The sequence below is a fragment of the Calonectris borealis genome, chromosome 19 (genome assembly GCF_964195595.1).
Source record: "Calonectris borealis chromosome 19, bCalBor7.hap1.2, whole genome shotgun sequence".
NCBI classification, from domain to species: Eukaryota; Metazoa; Chordata; class Aves; order Procellariiformes; family Procellariidae; genus Calonectris; species Calonectris borealis.
The window spans coordinates 3,473,638-3,495,003 of NC_134330.1; the positions used below are offsets into that span (position 1 = coordinate 3,473,638).

At 45.8% G+C, this 21,366-nt stretch overlaps 1 protein-coding gene across 10 annotated transcripts in view; it reads left to right on the forward strand.

Annotated features, from left to right (window-relative positions):
* Window positions 1-21,366, forward strand: part of BCAS3 (BCAS3 microtubule associated cell migration factor) — a 373,812-nt gene that overhangs the window by 341,043 nt on the left and 11,403 nt on the right. For 5 of the 10 annotated variants that reach the window (XM_075168417.1, XM_075168418.1, XM_075168420.1 and 2 more), the window contains 2 exons: window positions 7,768-7,935; window positions 15,047-15,112. In XM_075168417.1, the coding sequence (XP_075024518.1) occupies window positions 7,768-7,935; window positions 15,047-15,112 (234 nt within the window). Of the gene's footprint in view, window positions 1-7,767; window positions 7,983-15,046; window positions 15,113-21,366 lie in introns of all 10 variants that reach the window. The other 5 variants (XM_075168422.1, XM_075168424.1, XM_075168419.1 and 2 more) reach the window with 3 other exon arrangements.

Below are 21,366 nucleotides of genomic sequence, written 5' to 3' on the forward strand. Positions count from 1 at the left end.
ACTAAGTCGTAGATCTTCAGAGAGTGGGAAACTTTACTAGGAGAAAAAAAAGTCACTGGATTTTCTAATTTTAACCAGGACTGAGAATTATAAGTATGTGAATACCACAAGAAAACATTTCCAACCTTGCAAAAACTAAGAAGTGCTGAAGATCTTTTGCGAATCCTTTTTTAATGAAATTTCCAGACCTAGAGGTTGAAAGAACATCAGGTGAAGTTTCTGCTGTGCAGAATCGTACCTGGTAATGTGCACCCACCCCAACTGCCCCGCGCTGTGCAGAGCTCTCTGTTCTTCAGGATACTCTACTTTATGTCAGGATTAAATGTAAAGAAATGTTAATCTCTAAGGGGGTTTGAGGCTGATCATAGCATTCCTGATTTTTTCCAGGCGTTCTGATTCTGCAAAGCTGTAAAGAGTTAAAATATGCAAGAATCTTGTTATTCAAGGGAAAAAAACATTTTTTCTTGGAAATTAGTTTCATTATGAGGGGGTATTTTGTTTTTAAAATCATAATAGCATCCAGTTATACTGTAGTTTCCATCTCTTTTTGCTTTTAGACCACTAAATAAATTGCATCCAGTATTGCAAAAAGAGTATGAATACCCTCATATTCTTTTTCAGTGCACCGTGTTCCTTAGGTTGTAGCTGAGCGGCGCCTTCCCCATCGGTGCCTGCAGCGCGCGGTGGCAGCCGCCTGTACCCGCAGCAGAGCCCGCGCTCGCCCCCAGCATCTTGTTCTTCTAAGCAAGATGACAAAGTCCTGTGCTTTCTGGTACTGCAAAACTGCGGCATAAACTCCCCCGATGACACCAAACGCAGATTTTTTGTGTTTTATCTTTTAAGTCCTGCTTTGGATGGATGTCACATCCTGCCTCCAGTTTTTAAACCATCCCGTCTCTCTCCCGTGTCCTTTTGCTAACCTCCGTGCCTCTGGGGAAGCCAGGAGCTCGGCCAGGGCTGCAGGAGCCCTCGGCGATGCTCGGGGGGCTCTGGGGGGCTTCCTTCAGCTTTTGCCAGCCCGGGGCTCGACGTCGGCGCTGCGGTGACACTCGGGTCCCTCGTTTGGTGGCCAGGTGTATTACCAGCAGGCTGGTGTGAAACTGCAGTTTGGATGGCATATAAGTCGCAGGGAGCATTCAAGGCAAAGGCAGAGTTTAATAAATATACTTAATCATTTATGTTTTGACCTTAACCCAGACTCGTACTCAGACACAGAAAGCGGAGAGTTGAAAACGTACTTTGTCAAGGCTCCTTTGGCTGATGCAGTGGTAAAACAGGGCAGCCTTGCTCTGAGGAAAGGCAGATCCTTCAGAAAGGAGAGTAAAAGGTCAGAACTAATCCAAAAGGACAAGCAGTGTATGTCTGTGTGTATATTGGGTTTCACATATGAAATCCAGTCATGATAAATCTGATGGCTTTAGAAACATCTACTTTGATTAATGAAAACATAGTTCCCATAGACCATGGGTTTCATACTTCAAAGTTCTCCTGGATTTAGGACCTTAGGTTTTGCTTATTCATATAACATGCAGGAAACTATTTTTAAATGAATAAGGGAGTTTGGAAAAAAAAAAAAAAGGCAAATGTTTCAACATCGGTGGTACAGATAGACTGGATAGTAAGGAGCAAATTTAACAAACAACAGACATTTTATAATGCATTTTACAATAATGTTTACATTCTTTCCTCTATATTTGTTTTTCCTTGAAAAGATTTATGTATTTATAAAAATATCTCACTGCTCCAGCTCTGAAAATTGCAGCCTCGCTCACATTTGAAAGCCTTCACGATGGCTGTGATCGCTGGCTATGTTCCTAATCATCTGAAATGCTTCTCCTGAGCCCGGGGTTAACCCCTTGTGCAGGACCGGAGGAGACAGCGTCTGTCGGGGCGGCAGGGAGGAGGAGGAGGGCGAGATGGTCCCTAAGGACCTGCCGAGCTTGCACCGCGGCACCGCTGTGATCCTGGCCGTGGCCATCCATTGCCCTGGCCGGTGTCCCGAGCTGGGCAGCGGGAGCGTGTGGCCGCTGCCGCAGCGAACGCGGGCGATGGCTGGGCAACCTCCTCCCGACCATCCGCCTTCGGCCCCGCAAAGCCGCTGGGCACGGGGCTCCCAGGGCCGCCCCGCCGCTGGGCTTGCTCCTTCCGGCAGTGGCGTGTTTGCTTAAAACCCATTTAGAAATAATGACAGAGGAATAAACAGTATTTTTGTTTACAAGTCTGTAGTGCGCTGAGGAGGGACACAGGAACCTCTCAGCCTCGCTTAGCCAAAAGTTCAAAGGGATTTGAAAGTGTTCGTTGCCTGTGGGACTGGGCACCCCGACTGAAGTCTCCGTTAATTAAATGCACTCACAGGATACAGAGCTGGTGAGTAATGTCCTGTTTATAGCAGAACTGTGAGCGGTTCTGGAAAAAAAGAAACTCCGTGGGAGGGAAGATGACAGGGAAATAGAGTTACTCGCAGAGGCTGTAGCTCCTGCCATCGTTTCCAAAGGCAATAATTAACACTCACACCTTGATTTAACAGCCATGCACGGAGGTGAGTTCTTGCAAAGTCTGTCCCCCGTAGGCTGACGTGCACGTGCCGCGGGAGGGTGGGAAGGCAGCATGTGAGCTGTGCATCCGAGAGGATCAGCAGCGCGTGCTGCCGAGCACGGGCACGTGTTCAAAAGTCAGATAATGGGGCAAGTCGGGGAGATGCCGCTTCCTCCACCCTTAAAGGAGGAATTTGCACAGGTTCCTGCTCAAGTATTGAGAGCTGCTGCTTTCTGGCATTCCCCCGGAGTAGCAAAGTTATGGCATGGGAGTGAATTGGCAAACCCTGTAGGAAAGTTCAACCATTAATATTTAAACGGGGTATGTTACAATTTGACTCACTACTTTGGGCAAGGAATTTCCACGCGCTGGTTCCTCACACGCCCATGGGGTTCTCGCTCCCGGCCGAGGCTTTTCTGGGCAGCTCTGTCCCGCTCGCGCTGCGGTTACCGGTGCCTCCGGTGCCGAGCGGATCGGGACTCCCCTCAAAGTCCACTCCTGCTTCTGAAGGGGCCAGGAAAGGCAGGGGCTTGGTGATGGGCAGCCCCTCCTCTCCCTCCGAGACCGTCTCGGTCGCGCCTCAGGGTCTGCCGTCCCCGGGGGTCGAACCCCCATCCCTTTCACGAGAAGGATGCATCTTTTATCGGTTAAAATTGGCAGGTCATTTCCTCCCCTATTTACCCTGTTATTTTTGCTCACACGTATGTTGCAATATGCAAGGTGAGGCTCAAAACTGTCAAGCTCTTTAATAGAACCATTACTGTATTTTTGGAGAACGTACTCTTTTTGATTTACTGTGCCTTAGAAGACAGGAAATGGAGCTACTTGATTTCATATTTTAAACAAAGCCGTCCAGAGGTTTAATGAAAAAAATTTCCCCTGGCTTTCGAATTAAAGGGCTATGGTGAAAGATTTAGCTTAGCTATTTTGACTTAGAAAAATAACACACTAGAAGCATTAAAATATTTTGTAAAAATACTTTTTACTACTATATTTTTCAGAGAAGAAAATAAGCTGCCCTGGTTTTCTCGGTCTTGCTTGGTAGGGCTAACTGTGAAATGAAGGGACGTTTCCAAGGTTTGGGGCTTTTTTTTTTCTTTCTGTAGAATTTATTTTCCTTTTATATTAAAAGCCTTGAAACAATTGCAATGCGAAAGACAAATCCTGTGCTTCTAAGCACGGTAATTCGGTATGAGTAATAACAGAAGCATTTGCCATTAATAAAATGCGAGAAACGTTAAGCAGAAGGACGGGGGCCTGATTCTGCCCCATCCGGCAGCGGCGTGAGTAAAGGGCAGCGCTCGTTGGGAGGCAAACGTCAGTGAAAGGACAGAAGTGGGAGATCGGTGTCAGGAGAAAATGAAAGTTTTAATAGGAAGATCCTGCGTGTGGAGCAGAATTAGCCTGGGATGTTTGGGGCAGTGTAAAGCTAAACACGCTGGAGTTGCACAGCAAAGCACTTCCCACCTAGGTGTTCAAGCTGAGGCTTCTGCTTGTTCCACTTGGTTTGGTTTGGGGTGGTTTTTTATTTGTAGTGCCGTGGCTCCGGGACGGTGCTTGGGCATCATACAAAGGAGGCTGATGGTCTGAATTTCCACCCAGTTTCATCTTCAGTAAATACGGGGAGAAGTAAATGTTCTGCTAGCTTGAAAGCATCACGCAATAGGATGAAATATTGACGCAATTTTAAGTCAATGGGATTTTTTTCAGTGATTTAATGAGGTTTCACCAGGATTTCACTAGTAATTGCTTACCTAAAATAATACCTAATTTGCTTCTTTCTTGAGCTGTTTCTAAACGAATTGCTGCTTCTAGGTGGAACCTGTTCCACCATCAAAGCTCTATCAGGTCTGGGGGACAGAAGAAAGGTTTCACACGTCAAGGTCTGATATTGGTGGCTGTCAGTAGGATTTCAGCGGTTTGTCAGTAAAGGCACGGGGCGAAGTCTGCCTTCTCTCAACCCTTCAGTAATCCCTTGAATCAGCAGGAGCTTTCTCAGCCGCGTTGGTTCTGCAGTTACGTCCTGGCTGTGGGTTTTGGGGATTTTGAGAGCTGGACACTCCACTGAAGTTTATTTGTAAACTTCTCTCTGGCTGACAATGGGGAATTTGATATGTTATCAGCTGAGATACTCGGATTGAAAAGGGGAGAGCAAGGCAGCCAGAAAAAGAGATTACAATTTAATAAATAGCAAAGATATGGTTAGCTGCTATCAGTGTAAGTTTAATGCCATTAGCCCGTTGCCGTTGGTAGCCATGTACGTAGGGCAAAGCACCCAAAGGCTCCTGGGGAGCAACCAGCCCATCTGCCATTTCATGCACTTCACAGAAGAATTCTCCAAGGTGTAAAATACCCAGGACTTAATTCTGCCTTGACAAAAATTATTTTACTTTGATACGTGTGCTGTCTGCTGATGCAGTGGCAAGAACAGGAAGGTCCGTGACAATCGGTCTGGTTTTTCCTGAAACAGTTTTCTTTTACATCGGAGAGGAACAGAGCCAGGGCTTCGTGGTAGGAAGGGACCTGCCTCTTCAAGCAAGGTCCCATTTTCTACTCCCACGTCCCGAGTAACCTCGGTTGCACATCTGTGTGTTCAGCTTTACGTGGAACCCATTTTATCAACATGTGTATTGAAATAAGGAGGAATTGGCGAACTCCGCTGCAATGCCGAGCAGATGACGGCACACAGACCTCCTCTGCCCCCGCCGCTCGTTACTCAGTGGGGGTGATCACCCATGGGGTACAGTGGTGGCTGGTGAATCGTAGCTGGATGCCTGGACGTGAATCGTATTGCCAGATGTGTACTCCTAACATGGAGAAGGAGTGAAAAGGGAGGAAGGATAAATCTAAAGCTTCACCAGCCTTACGGTTTTTTACAAGAAAGCATTCCGTGCAGTTAATCCCTCTAACCTGCATTTACATTAACACTTGCAACCTCACACGTTGCTGCTAAGAAGTTTTGGCAGCTCTTGGCCCTGATTGCGGAGGTAACGCTGCACTTGTCTCCTTTGCTCTCACTCAAGTATCTCAGGAGCCAGAGACCGGCGCTCTATGAAGTTTCTCCCTGTACACGTATGCAGGCATCTTGGCAGAGCTTCAAAAGCCATTTGCCTTATTATTCATATGTCTGCTTATAGGAGCAGAAATGCTCCCATTTCTCACTTTCGGAATAAGGGCAGACGCTAGTAAAGAAGAGATTTCTCATCTCTGGCACAACCCTGCAAACCTGTGGGAGCTCATCATCTCCCCGCTGCCACCCTGGGGGTTTGGGATGCAGGTTTAAAAGCCCCCCCGGTAGCTCTCCAGGTACATCAACAGCCCTATCAAAACCAACTGAAATCGTTGGGGTCTTGGAATATATGCGGAGTGGGGGTCTCAGGGTCCCATGAAACCGCAGAAGGACGGCTTGAAAAAAGAAGCTTCAAAAAAAGACCAAATTTTGCTTTTCCCTCTGCAGTTAAGATAGCTGAGAATATGGAAATGCTGCAGAGACTTAAACATCATCGAAATTACTTCGCCTCCTTACTGCATTTTCTCAAACAAGCTTCAAGAACCCTTGCTTTAAAACAAATTAGTAGACTGGAGTAACCTTATAAATCCAAAGACCCATTAGAAGTTGAAATATTTGGTCATTCCTCCTCTCGGTTTAAACTGGGATTCATCCAGAGTTCAAGTGCATGTATCACATAAGAGCCACGGTCCCATTTTGTAGAGGTCCATTTTAGCGTTGATGGTTTTCTAGTGCCAGGAATCTACTCTGCAGCCAGGCAAAGAGATAAATCAAAGTTGTGCGCGCCGATGAAATTCAGGAGCCAGAAGTCACCATTGCAGCCCATATAAATCCCTGAATGCCAGCCCTGGTGCTTTTGTCCATGCCATTAGAGTTCAAAATTATCTGCCCCTCTTTGCTGATGTATGGATTAACCGGCTGCCCGAGTGTTTACTAACGGTTATCACCCGGTACTTTGGACGTTATCAGAGGAAGGGACGCCTGCCGCGGGGCTTGGTCTCTCACCCTTTCTATTACCACCTGTCAGTGGCAGGGGGTGTGCTGTGAAGCTGTACAGTCACAGACTACAAGTGTAGATAGTTTCTGACGGCTGATCAAAGGGGAAAACCAAAGGCCTGATAACAAGGACGTGTTTCATGTACTTTTAACTTTGAGAAACATTGGCATTTGCATTTTTTCCCCTTAGTAGGCTTGCAGAAACCAGGCACAATAAATGCTGCATATTCAGTTACCTAATAGTTGAGTAAATAGTATGTGCTTGAAGCAACAAAGCATAACTGTAATCTTGTTCCAAGTGGGAATGATTTAAGTAAGCCTTCGCAGAAGACTTGCTGTATAATAAAGTAGAATAATTTTAATTTGTACTTTGAAGTGATCTTGAATTCAGAATCTAATCTTTGCATTCAGCAGAGCATCATACCCTGTTGTGAATGAGGTAATAACTGCAAGTTAAGGAATTATTTTATTTTAAGTATCTTTTGTAGGTACGTGCGCTCCGTCACAATAGCCAGCATCTTCAGTAAAGCACTGCTGATGAAAGAGTCTCTGTTAGCTCACTTTTGACCTAAAATTTCACAGTGCAGGAACAGAGAATACCACAGATATCGCAGGCTGAAAGAAGGGCTCGCTTTTTTCCTTCAGTAGACATATTTCAAACACAAGAAAGCAAGCCGTCCTTTCCTCATCAGTCTACCACACTGTTGCGCTTTTCTGCTCAAGAGCAAGAAAGGGATATTGGCTAAAATTTGTGCCCGTTAGCAAAGATGAAATGACTGTTTCCATTGTTCCCGATGAGAAGGGGGAAGAGAGCTCAACAGCAGTCCAGTGAAAGGCAAATCAACTTTGAAAATAATTGCTAGTTGTCTAACATGTACTTAATAACATATATACAGTTCTTTAACATTACACTTCCCGGTTCTTTTGTCATTTCCGTCGGTGCCATCATGCTGATTTCCCGACTCTCGCTAACGTGAGACCAGAATTGGGTCTGTATTTTTAATTTAACCTTTCTGCTTACAGCTGCTTGGTCAAAGCTGTTCAGTGCTTAGGGCCCTGTTTGCTGCTGCCGTGCTATTAACACCAGCATTTTAACCAATGTGCTAAAATTAGCTTTTCAGACACTCAAAATGCAAGGGCTTCTTTCTTTCCAATGCAATAAATAATATGTATGGAAGTAGTTTGGTCCCAGGGTCTCCCAGACATCTCCCGTTTGTTTGTTGAAGGTGCCTTCGACCGGAGCGTGACCTTGCTGGAGGTGTGTGGGAGCTGGCCCGAGAACTTCGGTCTCCGTCACATGTCTTCCATGGAGCACACTGAAGAGGGCCTCCGGGAGCGCCTGGCCGATGCGATGTGCGAATCTCCCAGCAGGGACATAGTGGGATCAGGAACAGGTACAAAGAAGAGGTGTGATCAGAGATCACGTACATCTCACCCAATGGTGATTTTTATTTTTTTTTAAGTTTTGCTTTTCCTTTTCTCTGTACACTACCTCTCTGATTAATTAACTTTTATGGGGATCTCACTTAGTGTGAGAGAAGGCATTTATAAAAAGAAAATAGTGGTAGATCACATCAGCATAGTCTGAGAAGCCTAAAGCAACTTGACGAAAAATACTGGTGCTTGAAGCTCCCTTCTCGTGTAGCTGTGACGAGGGCTCTCCTCTGTCAACTCGGGAGCGTCGAGTCTCTGTGCAGATTGCTGCCCTTACCCACCCTGCTCCAAACAATGTCATAATCACACGCACATCCTCATTTTGTGTCCTGAATAGAGCCACTGCAAAGCGCTGGTTCTGTAATCCAAATTAATCCATCTTCATCAGTGTCCATTATATTGATAAATTATATCATCTGTTTAAGTAAATGGAATGGCACGTCAGAGATTATGCTGCTCAGAAGGGGCCCAGCGGTAGGAAATGCTCAGAAATGTTAAAGCGCAGTTGTTGCGGTTTTATTGTCTCCATTAATTTTGACGTGTTTTAAAAACACCCTCTAGTAAAAGGACTAGGCCCATCTTTGATCCATGCACCGTTTGTGATGTGACCAGCAGCTAACAGTAATGGTGGCTTCTAGCATCAGCTGCCAGCTGGCTTGTCACTCTCCTGGCAACTTGCCTGGCAAGGAAAAAGAGGACAAGCTCTAGCAGAAACGTACGGGTGTGCCAACCTACAGACGTTACAGGAAGGCTGTGTAGAGCAGAAGCTGTCTCTTCCTTTTGCTGTTGCCCTCACCTGTAGCTGAGGGCCTTGAGCTGCCCTGAGCTCTCCCTGCTCTTTCCTGCTCCAGCTGGAGAAGGCTCAGGGGCTCTCCCATCAGGGCTCGTCCCCCTGCTTCACAGGTGGGTCACTACTGAGCACGTAGCCCACGGCAGGTCACCAAACTGCTGCCACCTCCCACAGTCTGGAGGAGGAGGTGCAAAGAAGCAGAATTTAAGCCCTTGTATGTAGGTACAAATAGCAACAACCAAGGTGCCGAGTGGTGCAGAAGCATCCCTCAGAGCCCAACTTGTCATCTTTCAAACTGTCTTTCCTCTGATTTCCATCTTGAAAAAGATCATAGAATCATTAAGGTTGGAAAAGACCTCTAAGATCATCGAGTCCAATCTAAACCTCCCTTGGCGCAACTTGAGGCCATTTCCTCTCGACTCCCTGATGGAGTCAAGGGATGGTTTATGATTTGGTATTAACAGAAAGAGTTGGTTGAACACTAAGTATGGGTCCCAGTTACATATCTGGTGCAAATTCTCACCAGCTTGTTCCCTTGGATGAGGCGCTTAACGTGCCCATGACTCCAGTGCTCCATCACTGCAACAAGGATAGAAATGCCTCACATTGCTGGTGTGGAGTTTAATCAGCGCATGTCTGCAAAGGGCTGTGAAGGTGGAAAAACAGGCTGTGAAAATGGACAAAGGCACATATTTCATCACTTATTGACCCATACTGTAATCAGAGTGAACTTTGGGATGGTATCCACTTCCGATAACTGGTCAGCTCCCCTCAGGCTGTGTACGTTATGGGTAGGTGAGGGAAATACCTTCTCTGAAAGCTGAAGCCATCTAGACGTGCCAAGTTAAGGTGACTGACTGGCCCAGAGACTTCACGTTATATTGCATTGTAAACCAAGAACTTGGTCAGAGGCAGCAGTCTATGTTTTCCTTCCATTTTCACCAAACCCAGCTGATAGCAGTGAGTGCCAGCTTCTTTGGCATAAGATTAGGTTCACGGTACTGCAGGTGTAAAGACAGAAAGGAACTGTTTATAAAGATGCCATCACTGAGCTAAAATTCACCCAGAGAGATTTCTCCCTGCTTTTACTCCAGACACATAAATCTTCATAGTGAGTGTAAGATAGATGCCATCTCAAAGCAGCAAATGTAAGCGGCAGTAGTGAGTAACATGAGCATTGACCCAACTCACCGCATCCCACTACCCTCCTCTCGCTGTCATTACGCTCTATGTTTTCTTGCCTGTCGTGGGATTCTCTCTATCACTAACACACTTTATTCTCAGGATTTGGGCATGTGGTCACTCAGTGCAGCAGAGAAAACCTAGTGATAAGGCTGTGAACCCCCGCGCCCTTTCCACTTCCATCCCCTAACGGCTCTTGAGCTGTCCTTCTTACCAGATGGCCATAAAAAGTCCTCTCCTGCTCAGTGATACCTGGAAAACTGCGCTTGCCTAGGGAGCCGACTAGCGCTCGCTCCGCCATGCGTGGCTGCCCCGCGGCAGGCTGCCAGCCAGCCGTTTGTCAAGCTGTGGAGCACAGTGAAGTGCTAGCATCTGTCCGCGGGTTAATAAATGGAGAAAGATAAGTTCGGAGGTACGTTACCCTTGCTTCAAAGAAGAGGTGTCTTTCTTGGCTCGTAATAAGTAGGATAGTTTTCACTCCCCCCAAAACCACTTACATCTTAACAAAACTAGGCTGAACTGAATTATCTTTGAAAAACGTTCAGTTTTCTAGCCCAGCTCTTCCTCGCTTGGATTCTCTTCTGCCCACTCACCTCAATGAAATGATAGCAAAGAGTTCAGCAGAGAAGGACGCTGTAAATTTGCTTGTTGGTAGTTGATTTATATATTGGTACTGGTTCCAAAGACAGTGTTTATAATTCTGCATTGGACTCAAAATTGTGGAAGTTATAAACCTCCTTCGAATAATCCTAAAATGACTTCTTTTAACTTATGCATGCCTTTATGTTATGCGTGCCTTTAGCCCCTGTTTGTGCTCCTTGGATTCTCTTCGGTCCTTAAATACATTTTACAGAGCTTTAACAAAACTTGCAAAGTGTTATTCGAACTGCAACGTGAATTAATAAAAATTTCTAACTCTGAATGTGAAGATATGTGCATGTGCAGTGCTCGGGTCCACTGCGTGGACAAAGGCAAAATGGGCAATAGGGTGGCCAGTGAGACTTTATCAAGTGCTCAACTGGTCCTGACATGCACTTAATGGCAAGAGATAAATAGATTCTTTTAATGCCTTAACTGTTAGGACATAGCTGACACGTAGATTTATATAGTAATCAGGGCTGATATGCTGCAGTAGTGTGGCGGAAACGCATGCTCATGGTACACAGACCACTTTGGGGAGTAGATATTCGCAGTGTCTTTGTTTCTTACCTACTCCGTTGCATTGCAAAGCAGGGTTGGCAACGCCTCACTGGTTTGGTGGCCCTGGCTATTGGCAGAGGCAGAAATGTCCCAAAGATTGGTTATATAGGAAACATCAAACTGGAGGATGCTAAAAACACGAGGAATAAGCTGGCATTTGCCAGGAAGGGGAATTAGATGGCCTGACGGGTCTTTTCCACCTCTGACTCTGACTAGTTGCCAAGGGCTGTCGGACAGTGGATGGGAGAAGAACCAGGTCTGGAAAATGACCCCCCAAAAATCTACTTTCCTTGTGACCTAAATGATAACTCCAGTCATCCAGCTAGTTGACTTGATTGGGAAACCAGCTTTTCTCCTTGTTATCCAACTATCCAGATGACCCATGTCTATCTTAAGTGGAGTCTGCTGTACATAAGCTGTCAGCCTAGATACACATTTAATTCCAAAGAAGGCGTAAATTGGCAAAGACGCAAAAAGATGTTTTTGCTGTTTCAGTTTCTGTCAAACTCTCGCTGAAAAAAAAAAAGGTCTACTCACAAAATGTTAGTGGTCAGTGACCTCTTTTGCTTGCAAAGTTTTGTTTTCAAGCAGCTACAATATTTACATTTGCAGTATAGTTTCTGAGTATGTGCTGGAGCTTCACGTTGCATTCTCAAAAAAAAAAAAAAAAGAAGAGCTAGTATGGTGATTTATGAAACCGTGCTTCCAGGAGACAAAGATCTCTGACAATATTCCACTCAAAATGGACATGCAGAAATTGCCAGGCTAGAAATCTTTTCCTTCAAAAATACCGTAATCAGTAAATCCTCTGATTTGTGTATTCCTTCATCAAGTACATTTCTTAAGCTTTCAAATGCATTTCCGTCATTTCTAGGCATAACATTGAAAATTAGGCTATAATAGGGGACCAAGCCTTTACAGTCTGAGCGGCAGGATGTTTTCTGAAATTTATCTGTGGAAGACGATTTCTGTGGCTATCCCCTGTTTCTGTGCCATGGGAGTTACGCGTGCTGAAGCCCAGGAGACAGATTCCCCTTGCGCTCTCTGCCTGTCCCCGCCGGGCTGAGGACGGCATCCGCAGCCCTGATGCTGGTGTGGGTTCCTCCTATAGAGGTATAGCATGGTCTGTGTACATCCCAGGGACCCAAATTCATTAGGCCCCCAGTCACTTCAGACATAGGCTGGCCTGAAGGAAAACCAGTGGATTTGTCAGTCAGTCCCAGAAAGGAGTTACTAACTCCAGGACAGCAGCAGTGAGCATGAAACGGTGCGGCTCTGCATCTGCAGCACCAGGAGGAAAGGTGTTCTCAACCCTGGGGAGCTCGTCCCAGCCTCTCCTCCCTCCTTTGACCTGGGTGAAAGGTTTAGCTGTGTGTTAAACCTAGGCACAGCTTCAGACTCGACTTTCACCTGAGTTACCAAATCAAACCCATTCTCTACATTTTCTCGGGTTTATTACTGTGAAGCACAATGCACAGTGGCAGAAGGGTAGATTTATTCTTTAGGAGACTAACACAACGGACAGGTTTCCGAGGGAGAATTGTCAATATATAAAATAAATAAGTATTCATCGCTGCTTAGGTCATTTTGTCAGGATAGGCAATACTGCAAATTTCCTTTAGTGATAAATGTGCTGCGGCCACTGTCAGACCCCTGGTTTTTCTGCCAGAAAGAGCCACTGGAGTCCGGGCAGCTGTGGAGATGCGGGATGGGGCTTGCTGTGTTTGCAGTGTGCGATTCCAGGCAATGCCCGTCTGCTGCGTCTTCTCTGTTACAATTTGTTTGGCTGCCTGAATGTTGTACTTATGTTCATATCTAATTTATTTTGACAAAGCATACCCAAATCCACATTGCTGCAACGTTTTACAAGTGGTGGAACTGTTCTGTGGACATACAAGAGTAGAATTGCTTTTTGTGGGCATGTATCCTTTTTTTTATAATTCATCATGAAATCCAGTAGCCTATGATGGCTCAGTTTACACTGCAGTTTATGGAGGAAAATAACTTTTTTCTCTATCTATCCTGTCTCAGGAATACTTATGAACTTGCAGTAAGAGCCTGTATTAAAAACTGCAGAGCACCCCCCAAATTTTGCATCTCAGAACCAGCGCTGTAGGTCTGAACAGGGAAGGATGCGGGCATGGCACCATCATGGTCAGTACAAGCCGCAAGGTTTGAAGAATTTAAAGCAAGATGTTTAAAGCCCATTATAAAGTTTCAGTTTAAAAAAAAAAAAAAAGTATGGCTCATTTTCTTCCAAAACTCCTGCAAAGCTCCAAGTCTGCCAACTGCCACCTGCGGAAAGCCAGTGGCACAGCGGTGAGGTGCGAACGCCGCGGAGCGCCCTGCGCCTCGCCCTTGGAAGAAACCGTCTGGATTCCTTCCAAAGTTCATGAACAAACTCATAATGCGATGAAGGAAACTCATATGTTGAAGCAAACTCTTTAACCTGATTAATGGGATGTAAGTAAGTGGAGCTAATTAGACGTGCTGCTAGGGCATAGCCGGTACGAAACCCGGGATCGGTGCTCAGGGCAGTTGGGATCCTGGTCCCCAGCCAAAGCCGTGTGTTTACACCGGCCTGAGCCTAACTCAGGTCTCAACACCCTTGAGCTTTGCAGGGGAACGTTTTTGAAATCTTTGTGTGAAATTTGTGGTTCGGAGAAGTGAAGTCACACGCTTTGTGGCGTGCCTGGCTGAGGTGGAGAGCGTGCTCCTCTGCCGGAGGGAGGAGATGGGCCTCTGATCCCGTGCAAGGAGCATCCTTCCTGGGTTTTTTCCAAAAGAGAAAATGTCTGTGGTCACAAGCTGTGTTCAGAGATGAGCAGCCACCTGGATATAGATGTACCTGTACATTTAGTTTCAGGAATAGGATAAGCCCTGTATAGAGTCAGAGCTTCGATTGGTACCTTTCTATCCTTCCTCCCTTCCTTCCTTCCTTCTTTCTTTCCTTCCTCTTCCTTTTAATTTTTCCAAGACAATTTTTCCCTTCCCTCTCCTTAGTTGGTCTTAATCCTAACTTGGGCATGGGATATAGGAACCCACGAACACACAACAATTAATTTTCCCTCTGAAGAGCGTTCCTGCAAAGAGATTTCCGCATAGGTTCAATGCAAAATCAGCTTGGGCAGCAAACACAGTGGTGTATCAAATAACATCGATGCTAAAAGCAGCCTTTGAACTTTCAGAATATTCATCCCAGGGTCAGAGATTAAATTACCCTCCTCAAATAAGTCTAAAAGCTCAATGTGGTTCTTCCTACAAAAGGTTTGTTTGGATGAGACTCTTAAAAGAAATGAAAATTCAGGGCTCTTTAGGAGCCACCATTTTTGAAGTGCTGGATGATACGAAGAGCAGCATTTGCATTGCACACATTTTAGCATGGTTTTATTCGTTATTTCTCACGTGCAACATGCAACAACAGCGCAGCTGCCCCGGGCCGGACATCAAGCACTTCGGCATGGGCTTCTCGTTCTCTCCTGCCCAAGCCAGTGTCCCTGGAGCAGCCCCATCCTGCAGCCCTGCCAGGGCCAACAAGGGCATTTTTTTGCTTCCCAACCATTTCCCAGGTCTCCAAATGCAGCTTGCCACCAGCCCGGGAAGTTTTTAGTGGAATTTCTTCCAGGTCGTACGTTATTTAAGGGGGCGGTGGGGGGATGGATGCTGATACCACAAATGGTTCTGGTGTGAATTTAAGTTCACCGCTGTTTGTAGAAAAAGCCTGCTGGTGTTTCTAAAAGGACCACTGATACCACGAGGGAACTCTGACTTTCTGCCTTTTGATAACAAGTTGATCAACTGCATTTACTTATTATCAATTGTGGTGTGGGGAGATTCCTTTTCTTTTTCTTATTATTAAATCAAGGCATTTTTTAAGAAATATTTTATTTTTGATACAGACACAGCCGGTGAAGTAGCAGTAAAAAACATCACCACAAAGAGGCACATGGCTTTGAAATGTTTTGGTATGTAACATAACTGTATTGTTATCAGGTCTTAACTTTTGCACAAAGAATATTTCTCCTTGTTCTAAACGCAAACCCTCTGTCAGCTTTCAAAGGGTTAGGTACATAACGTGGTTGTAGGGGAACAAAACAGAAAATATCTAAGTGTCTCAAATCATTTCACAAATAACATTGTTCTATTTCTCTCCTTAAACGAACAAGAGTTTCTTTGATTTTTTTTTTAAGTCAAATTTAGGATTCTGCTGTTCAGAGCAGAGAGGTCACAAGGCCCTAATGTATTTAGCATTGACTGCCCTCTCTTGTAGTGCGTCTATTAGTCAGTAATTTGATTTGTACCTATTCATTTGCAGTCCCTGCAGGAGCTCTGAGCTGGCCCCAAGTATAATTGGTGCTGTCTCTATTTTTACATCATTAGATTAGCCCCGACTCCTGGCCACTTGTTGTCTGCGCTTGTCTGTCCATTTATACAACCTAATGTAACACAAAATTCATTACTGATCACATTACTTTCAACTCTGAAGCCAGCTTTGTGATAAACATTTTGTTAACCCTTTCTTGCCAGCACACAGACCTGGGGGATAAATGCACTTTCCCTTTGCAGAAAAATCAATATCATAATAAAACAAAGTGCAGTCACATTTCTAGATTTGTCATTCCTCCTGGAGAAAGAAATGGGGAGAAACATATATGAGATGACTAAATGATGTCTGCATCCAGGCATCTCATGCTGCTGTATATGAAATGAGCTCAGCGGTGTCCTTTTTACTAGAATATACAGAAGTGACACAAGATAGGGCCAGCACTCAATTTAAAACTTAATTTCTTACTCATTGTTCTGCAAGTGTTCTAGCTCTTCTGTGCAGGCTGTAATTGGGTTATGACATTATTGGAACTGGACATTTTTCTTCCAGTGCTTTGTCTCAAAGTAGTTAACAGAGAAACAATTCCCTTCCTCCTTAGAGATTTGTTATTGCGTTGGGTTTTGTTTTAGTTTGCTTTGGTTTGTGGTTTTTCTTCCTAATGATTAAGCAAGTTAATTTTCCTACTGCGATACTCCAGCATTTCACAGGAAAATTACTGTAAAGCTCTGTTCTGTCTAGCTTGGCTTTGCTCACATTTGACTGTTTCGCTGAGTACCTCCTAAAGCATTAAGCTTTCTGCATCACTGAGGCTTCTGCTATTGATTTCAAGGGGAGCAAGAGGAAAGCCACGGTAGGTATTCATTTAGGCCTGATTCTGCAAAGGGCTGAGCACCCTTACAGCTCTGCTTGCAGCATCATGCCCGTGAGGTGATGCTTGCTATTCAGAGAACTGTATTTTGGTGCACGCAAAAGCTGTTGATTTTTAACAGTTTTCTAAATTCATTTTCTGTTTGTACAGCTTGGCTTGGAAATCTGTTATTTTGGGTTTTCTAAATATTTAGAAACATTTCTCAGTGTTTATTAAATCTTCCCTTTAAAAGTCCGAGTCCTAAAGCCTGCCCCACACCGAGCGGTCCCGCACTGAGCAGGGTGTAGGAGACTAAGAGACTACAGGATTTTTCCATCTCTAGTGTCTATAATTACCTTGTTATTCCTTTTAGGAGTCTTTGTATGGTATTTTTATGTAGGATACGACTTACGGCAAGCGTATCTCTCTTAGAAAGTATAAGAGCCCTCGTCTCCCAGCATTTGAACCAGGACTGGTATTTTTACAGCTGTTTTGTGAGCCCAAACTTGTTGCAGCTGCTGAGGTGGTGGCAGAATAAAGACAAGACAGTTCCTCTCCCTCTTCCCAAGCCCAGCAGCCCCAGGGCGCCTTTCGGTATTTTGCTGATTTTTACAGGAGTGACTTTAGGTGTGTGCAGCGTTGGCTGGCGCTTGCTCCTAAAGCCTGGCTTGGCTGGGGGAAGGCGCGAGTCTCCGCTCAGCTCTGCTGCTGCCTTTGTGCCCTTGGTCACTGCTCCAGCTTTGCCATCTGAGCACTGGGCAGGCCAGGGCGCCCTGAAATCCCCGTACAGCCTTATGTGACTTCTGTGACCCCCACGTTAAGGGTGAGCCGCAGCTCGGGTCGTGGCGCAGGGCACGCCGTGTGCTCGGTGGCAGAAGGTGTGTGGCCAGCCGGACCACGTGCCACCACCCCGCTCCCACCCCGGGGTCCGGCTGCTGGGGTTTGTTCGGCTGACACGCTGCTCCCATCCTGCTTGCCCTATAGAGCAGATCTCCTGCGCATCTTGCATTAACTCTTTGAAAGTTCGAGCCTTTCGTTATCTTAAAACGACATGCGGCCAATTTGCCGGCTCCCCTTCCTGCCCGTGCAGAGCATTAACATCACGCTGATGCCAAGGGCGTCTACCATTCCCTGGATTGTGAAAGGATGACGGCCCAAGTCGTTGGAAAGCTCTCATAAACTATGCATTGCCTTCACCAGGGGAGACGGGAGAGGAGGCTGGAGAATGGAAACCCATTTATGCAATAAATTGTTAAGCAGTCGAACTGTTAAATGAACACTTATTAGAGAGATACGATGAAGTATGAGTCACCAAACAGCAAAACAGGCATTAACACAGCAAAACCCCCAGCAGTAAATGGAAGGTCAAAAGCTAAAACAATTGAAATGTTCCAGTGTGAGCCAACCCTCTGGCCCTGCAGCCTTTGGTCCTCTCAGCCGCAGAGGCCCCTCTTCCACCGCGGGATCTGCTTCTCACGCTTCGGCCTCCGGAGGCACACGTCCTCCGATGGACTCCCAAAGTGCCACCTCCGCCAGCTCCAAGGGCCGTCTCCCACGCGTTGGGATGCCCTATCATTTCCTATCATCGTACTGTAGTCTGCAGCCCCGCCATCGCCTCTCATCGCCCCCGCGCATTTCTCTAACAGAACATCAGACAAATAGTAACCTGATTTTTCCGATAATCTAGCCGTACTATCCACGGTGGAGTCTAAGAATATCCGGGCTTGGGGCCGTACCCTTGCTTAACAGCGATGTTGTTAGCTATCCGATGCTCATAGCGTGTCTCGCGGAGGTGGTCGGGCAGAAGGCGGGAAGCGGGGAGAGAAGGCAGGGGGAAAGGAGAAAAAAAGCCGAAGGGGATTTTGGCTGGGAGAGGATCTCCCTGACTCCCTGGCGCGCGTCCCGTGGGACCGGCTCTGGTGGCTGCCCCAGGAGGAAGCAGCGTTGTGGCCGGGTCCCCGGCAATGCTGGGAACGGTTAGTTCTCCTCGAGGTATATATCGTAATTTGTGGTATGAAAAGATTAGCTTTCCTTCATTCCTAGCCTGCTGTCTCCCCACCATGGATAATATATAAAACAGTAGACTTTTATTCATTAACATTTATGGGAGAATGTTAATATTAAACTGTAAGTGAAAAGCCCTATCTTATTGAATTCTTCTGCTGTGTTATGGGGAGCCTAATTACATTTTGCATTTAAATAAAAACCAGATGACGTTCAGGACAGTCAGGCAAGCATTCTGTAAGTGAGAATTTATCTTGCGATCTGGGTAAACAATGTCTCATCATTTAACAGTTATTATAAATAATGGGTTTTTAAGCACTTTGCTGGGAGTTCATATTGGCTCCACACGGGTTGCACTAAGGGAGAGAGAATTTCAGTGACATCTTCCAGGCATCCGGTGAGGAGGAATCATATCCTGAGCTCACTTCTCAAGCTGCAGCAGTTTTCATCCTCCTCTGTTTATTATTGCTCAATATTGTCTGCACAAGCGGCTGACAAAAAAAACTAAGAGTAAGAAAAATGACAAATCGGTTGGAAGCGTTTTGCAAATGGAGAAACCATCCACGCTGCTGCCCCAGCAGAAGTGGAGGGTGTTCGGGACCCTGCAGAGGTTCATGCAAGTGGTTGAAACCCCCAAAGGCGTACTCGTTCTGTAACAATGGTGCTGCGTAGGAGTTGTGTGTTCACAAAGAATGAAAAAGATGTTGACGCAAAACGTAAAGACAAAAAGATAATAGACTGGCTGCTTTTTTCTATGTTTCTGCTGGTGCCCTCTTAAATTACATCATCGGTGATTACATGCTTGGTAACGCGCAAGCTAATTTAGAAAAAGAGTAGAACTTCTAAAAAATGTAAATAGCTTTTTCCCCACTTCTGTTGTTTATATTCTGCGTTTCATTCCTGTCGCTTCAGACAAGGCGGCGGTGCTTTTGTTGCTAGCTGGCTTTTAGTCTTTGCTCCGGGTTCCTCAGACATTTGCAAGAGCCTCCGGGATTTCTCCAAGCAGCTTCCCCGCAGTCTATCCCTCATCCCGAGGAGGAAGGAATTAGTTTTCCATGCAGACAGAAATAAGTGGTAAGGGGATTAATTTTTTAAGCAACCATTCGCTGTTGTGAAAAGATATGGAATTTGGGCATGCCTAATGCTGGCTGGTGGTGTGTCACCTCCTGCCAGGCCGGGAAGCCACCCACCCCGTAAAATGGCTGTTCCGGGACATAAGCTGTTTACTGCCTTTTTCTATGAGAGGCATTTTATCCCATTTTCCAAGAAGACCCCTGCAGCTAAAATACCGTCTTTTTTTATTTATTTATTTTTGGTTTTTATTTGTTATTTCCTTGGTCAGTGACTTTCTCAGTATCTGCCCAACACATGAACTCTGTGTTTACATCAAAAGCTGATGGTGTTGTGAAAGACAAAGGGTCAGTATCACTTCTCCGACTGTTTCCAAAGATGTTTTTCTGGGAAGGCTGCAGGCAGGAAGGTGCGGGCAGGGTCGGGAGCCAAGACCTGCCCCGTTCCCTCCGCTCCGGCTCGGTGGCATGGCATGGGAGCGAGGAGCCGCGGGTGGCTGGGGATGGCGAGCACGTGCAGAACCTGGTCGAGGTGAGCGGGATGGAAATGGTGGCGGTTCCCTAGCCAGTACAGATGGCACCGTGCCGGGGACCCAGAAGCGGTGCCATGGAGTGTGCAGCGGAGGGGTGCTCGACGTGTGGCTGTGCTGGTTTTCTCCTAAGGCAGAGCACCGCATTCCCATGGACGGCATCTCCCATCTGTTCCCACGTGCCACGCTGAGCAGCTATTCCCGTTGGGCACTCCATCGCTGAGGCCAGGTTGTCAGGTGGAAACGATGTTTGAGGTATTAATCAAAAGACAAATTAACCTAGCAGCCTTCCTCCCTCATCTGCAGCCACAGAGGCAGCAGATGAATTGTACAGGGACAGATCCCTAACCTGAAATCTGGGCGTGCTTTTTTGCCTTTACTCAGGGCTACTTTTATCCGCACCCTTTAAAAAAATAATCTTTAGATTATATCGTGCCAGTATCGTGTTGTCTCTTTGGTTATCTTTTGGAAATGTGGCCGGTCACCCACCAAAATGTGAGCAAAAAGTCTGCAAAAGAACACAACATGAAGAGCAGGTAGTTATATTAACTTCACTGCCAGATGCCCAAGTACAAGGCAGAATCTGCACAGCTTGAGATGATTTAAATTGCCTTTTATGTGGGATGTGGCCAGAGGAATGCCTTGGTTTGCCATTAGGTCTTTCAGATTTCACACAAGAGTTATCCTCCGCCACGCGCTCGTCCACAGGCTGCAGCTCATTCACACGTTTGACAGTGCTTGTGAGAGTGTAACTAAAAAGGCAAGGAATATTAGAATCAATACTTGGAACAGTTTTTAAAATACGACTTTTAACAAGTGAAAGCGTCCAGTTGACTTTTTTCAGCTGCCTTCTGGTTTCATGAGAACGAATGCAAACTGCTGTGCTGAACAACTCCATTAACAAAGGGCCGAATTAAGCTTCGGATGTCATTTTTATCAAGGCTCTTTCATATTTATGTCTAACATCAGAATTTGGAGCTATATAAATAAGACAGAGTGTATTAAAAGCCTCAAGCAATCCTGCAAGAGAGCGAGCCCACAAGGTTGGCCTGTTGTTTTTCCAGGCTCGCTTAATACTCAATCTAGGTAGAGACGTGATTTTAAGAGTACTACTGCGAGCTTTGAGTGCTTCGTAAAATTAGGTCTGTGTTTAGAAAATTGGTCTGCTTGAAGCAGCGATGTCAACATAATCTTTAAAATAATTGACTAAATAGACCAAATAAGTTGCGTTTGGAACTAGGATTATTTGGATGGGTTTGGAGTTTCTCAGCGACACTAAAACCAGCTCCAGGGAAATGGCAGGAGGAGATCTCTGCTCCTTAGATTTCCACCTGAGCTTTTCAGATGGGAGAGCCTTGAACCGTTTAGATGAGCAGGCAAGGCTGAGTCTGCGGTGACATCATTTCATGAGCTTCAACGAAACTCTTCTGATTTGGACCAG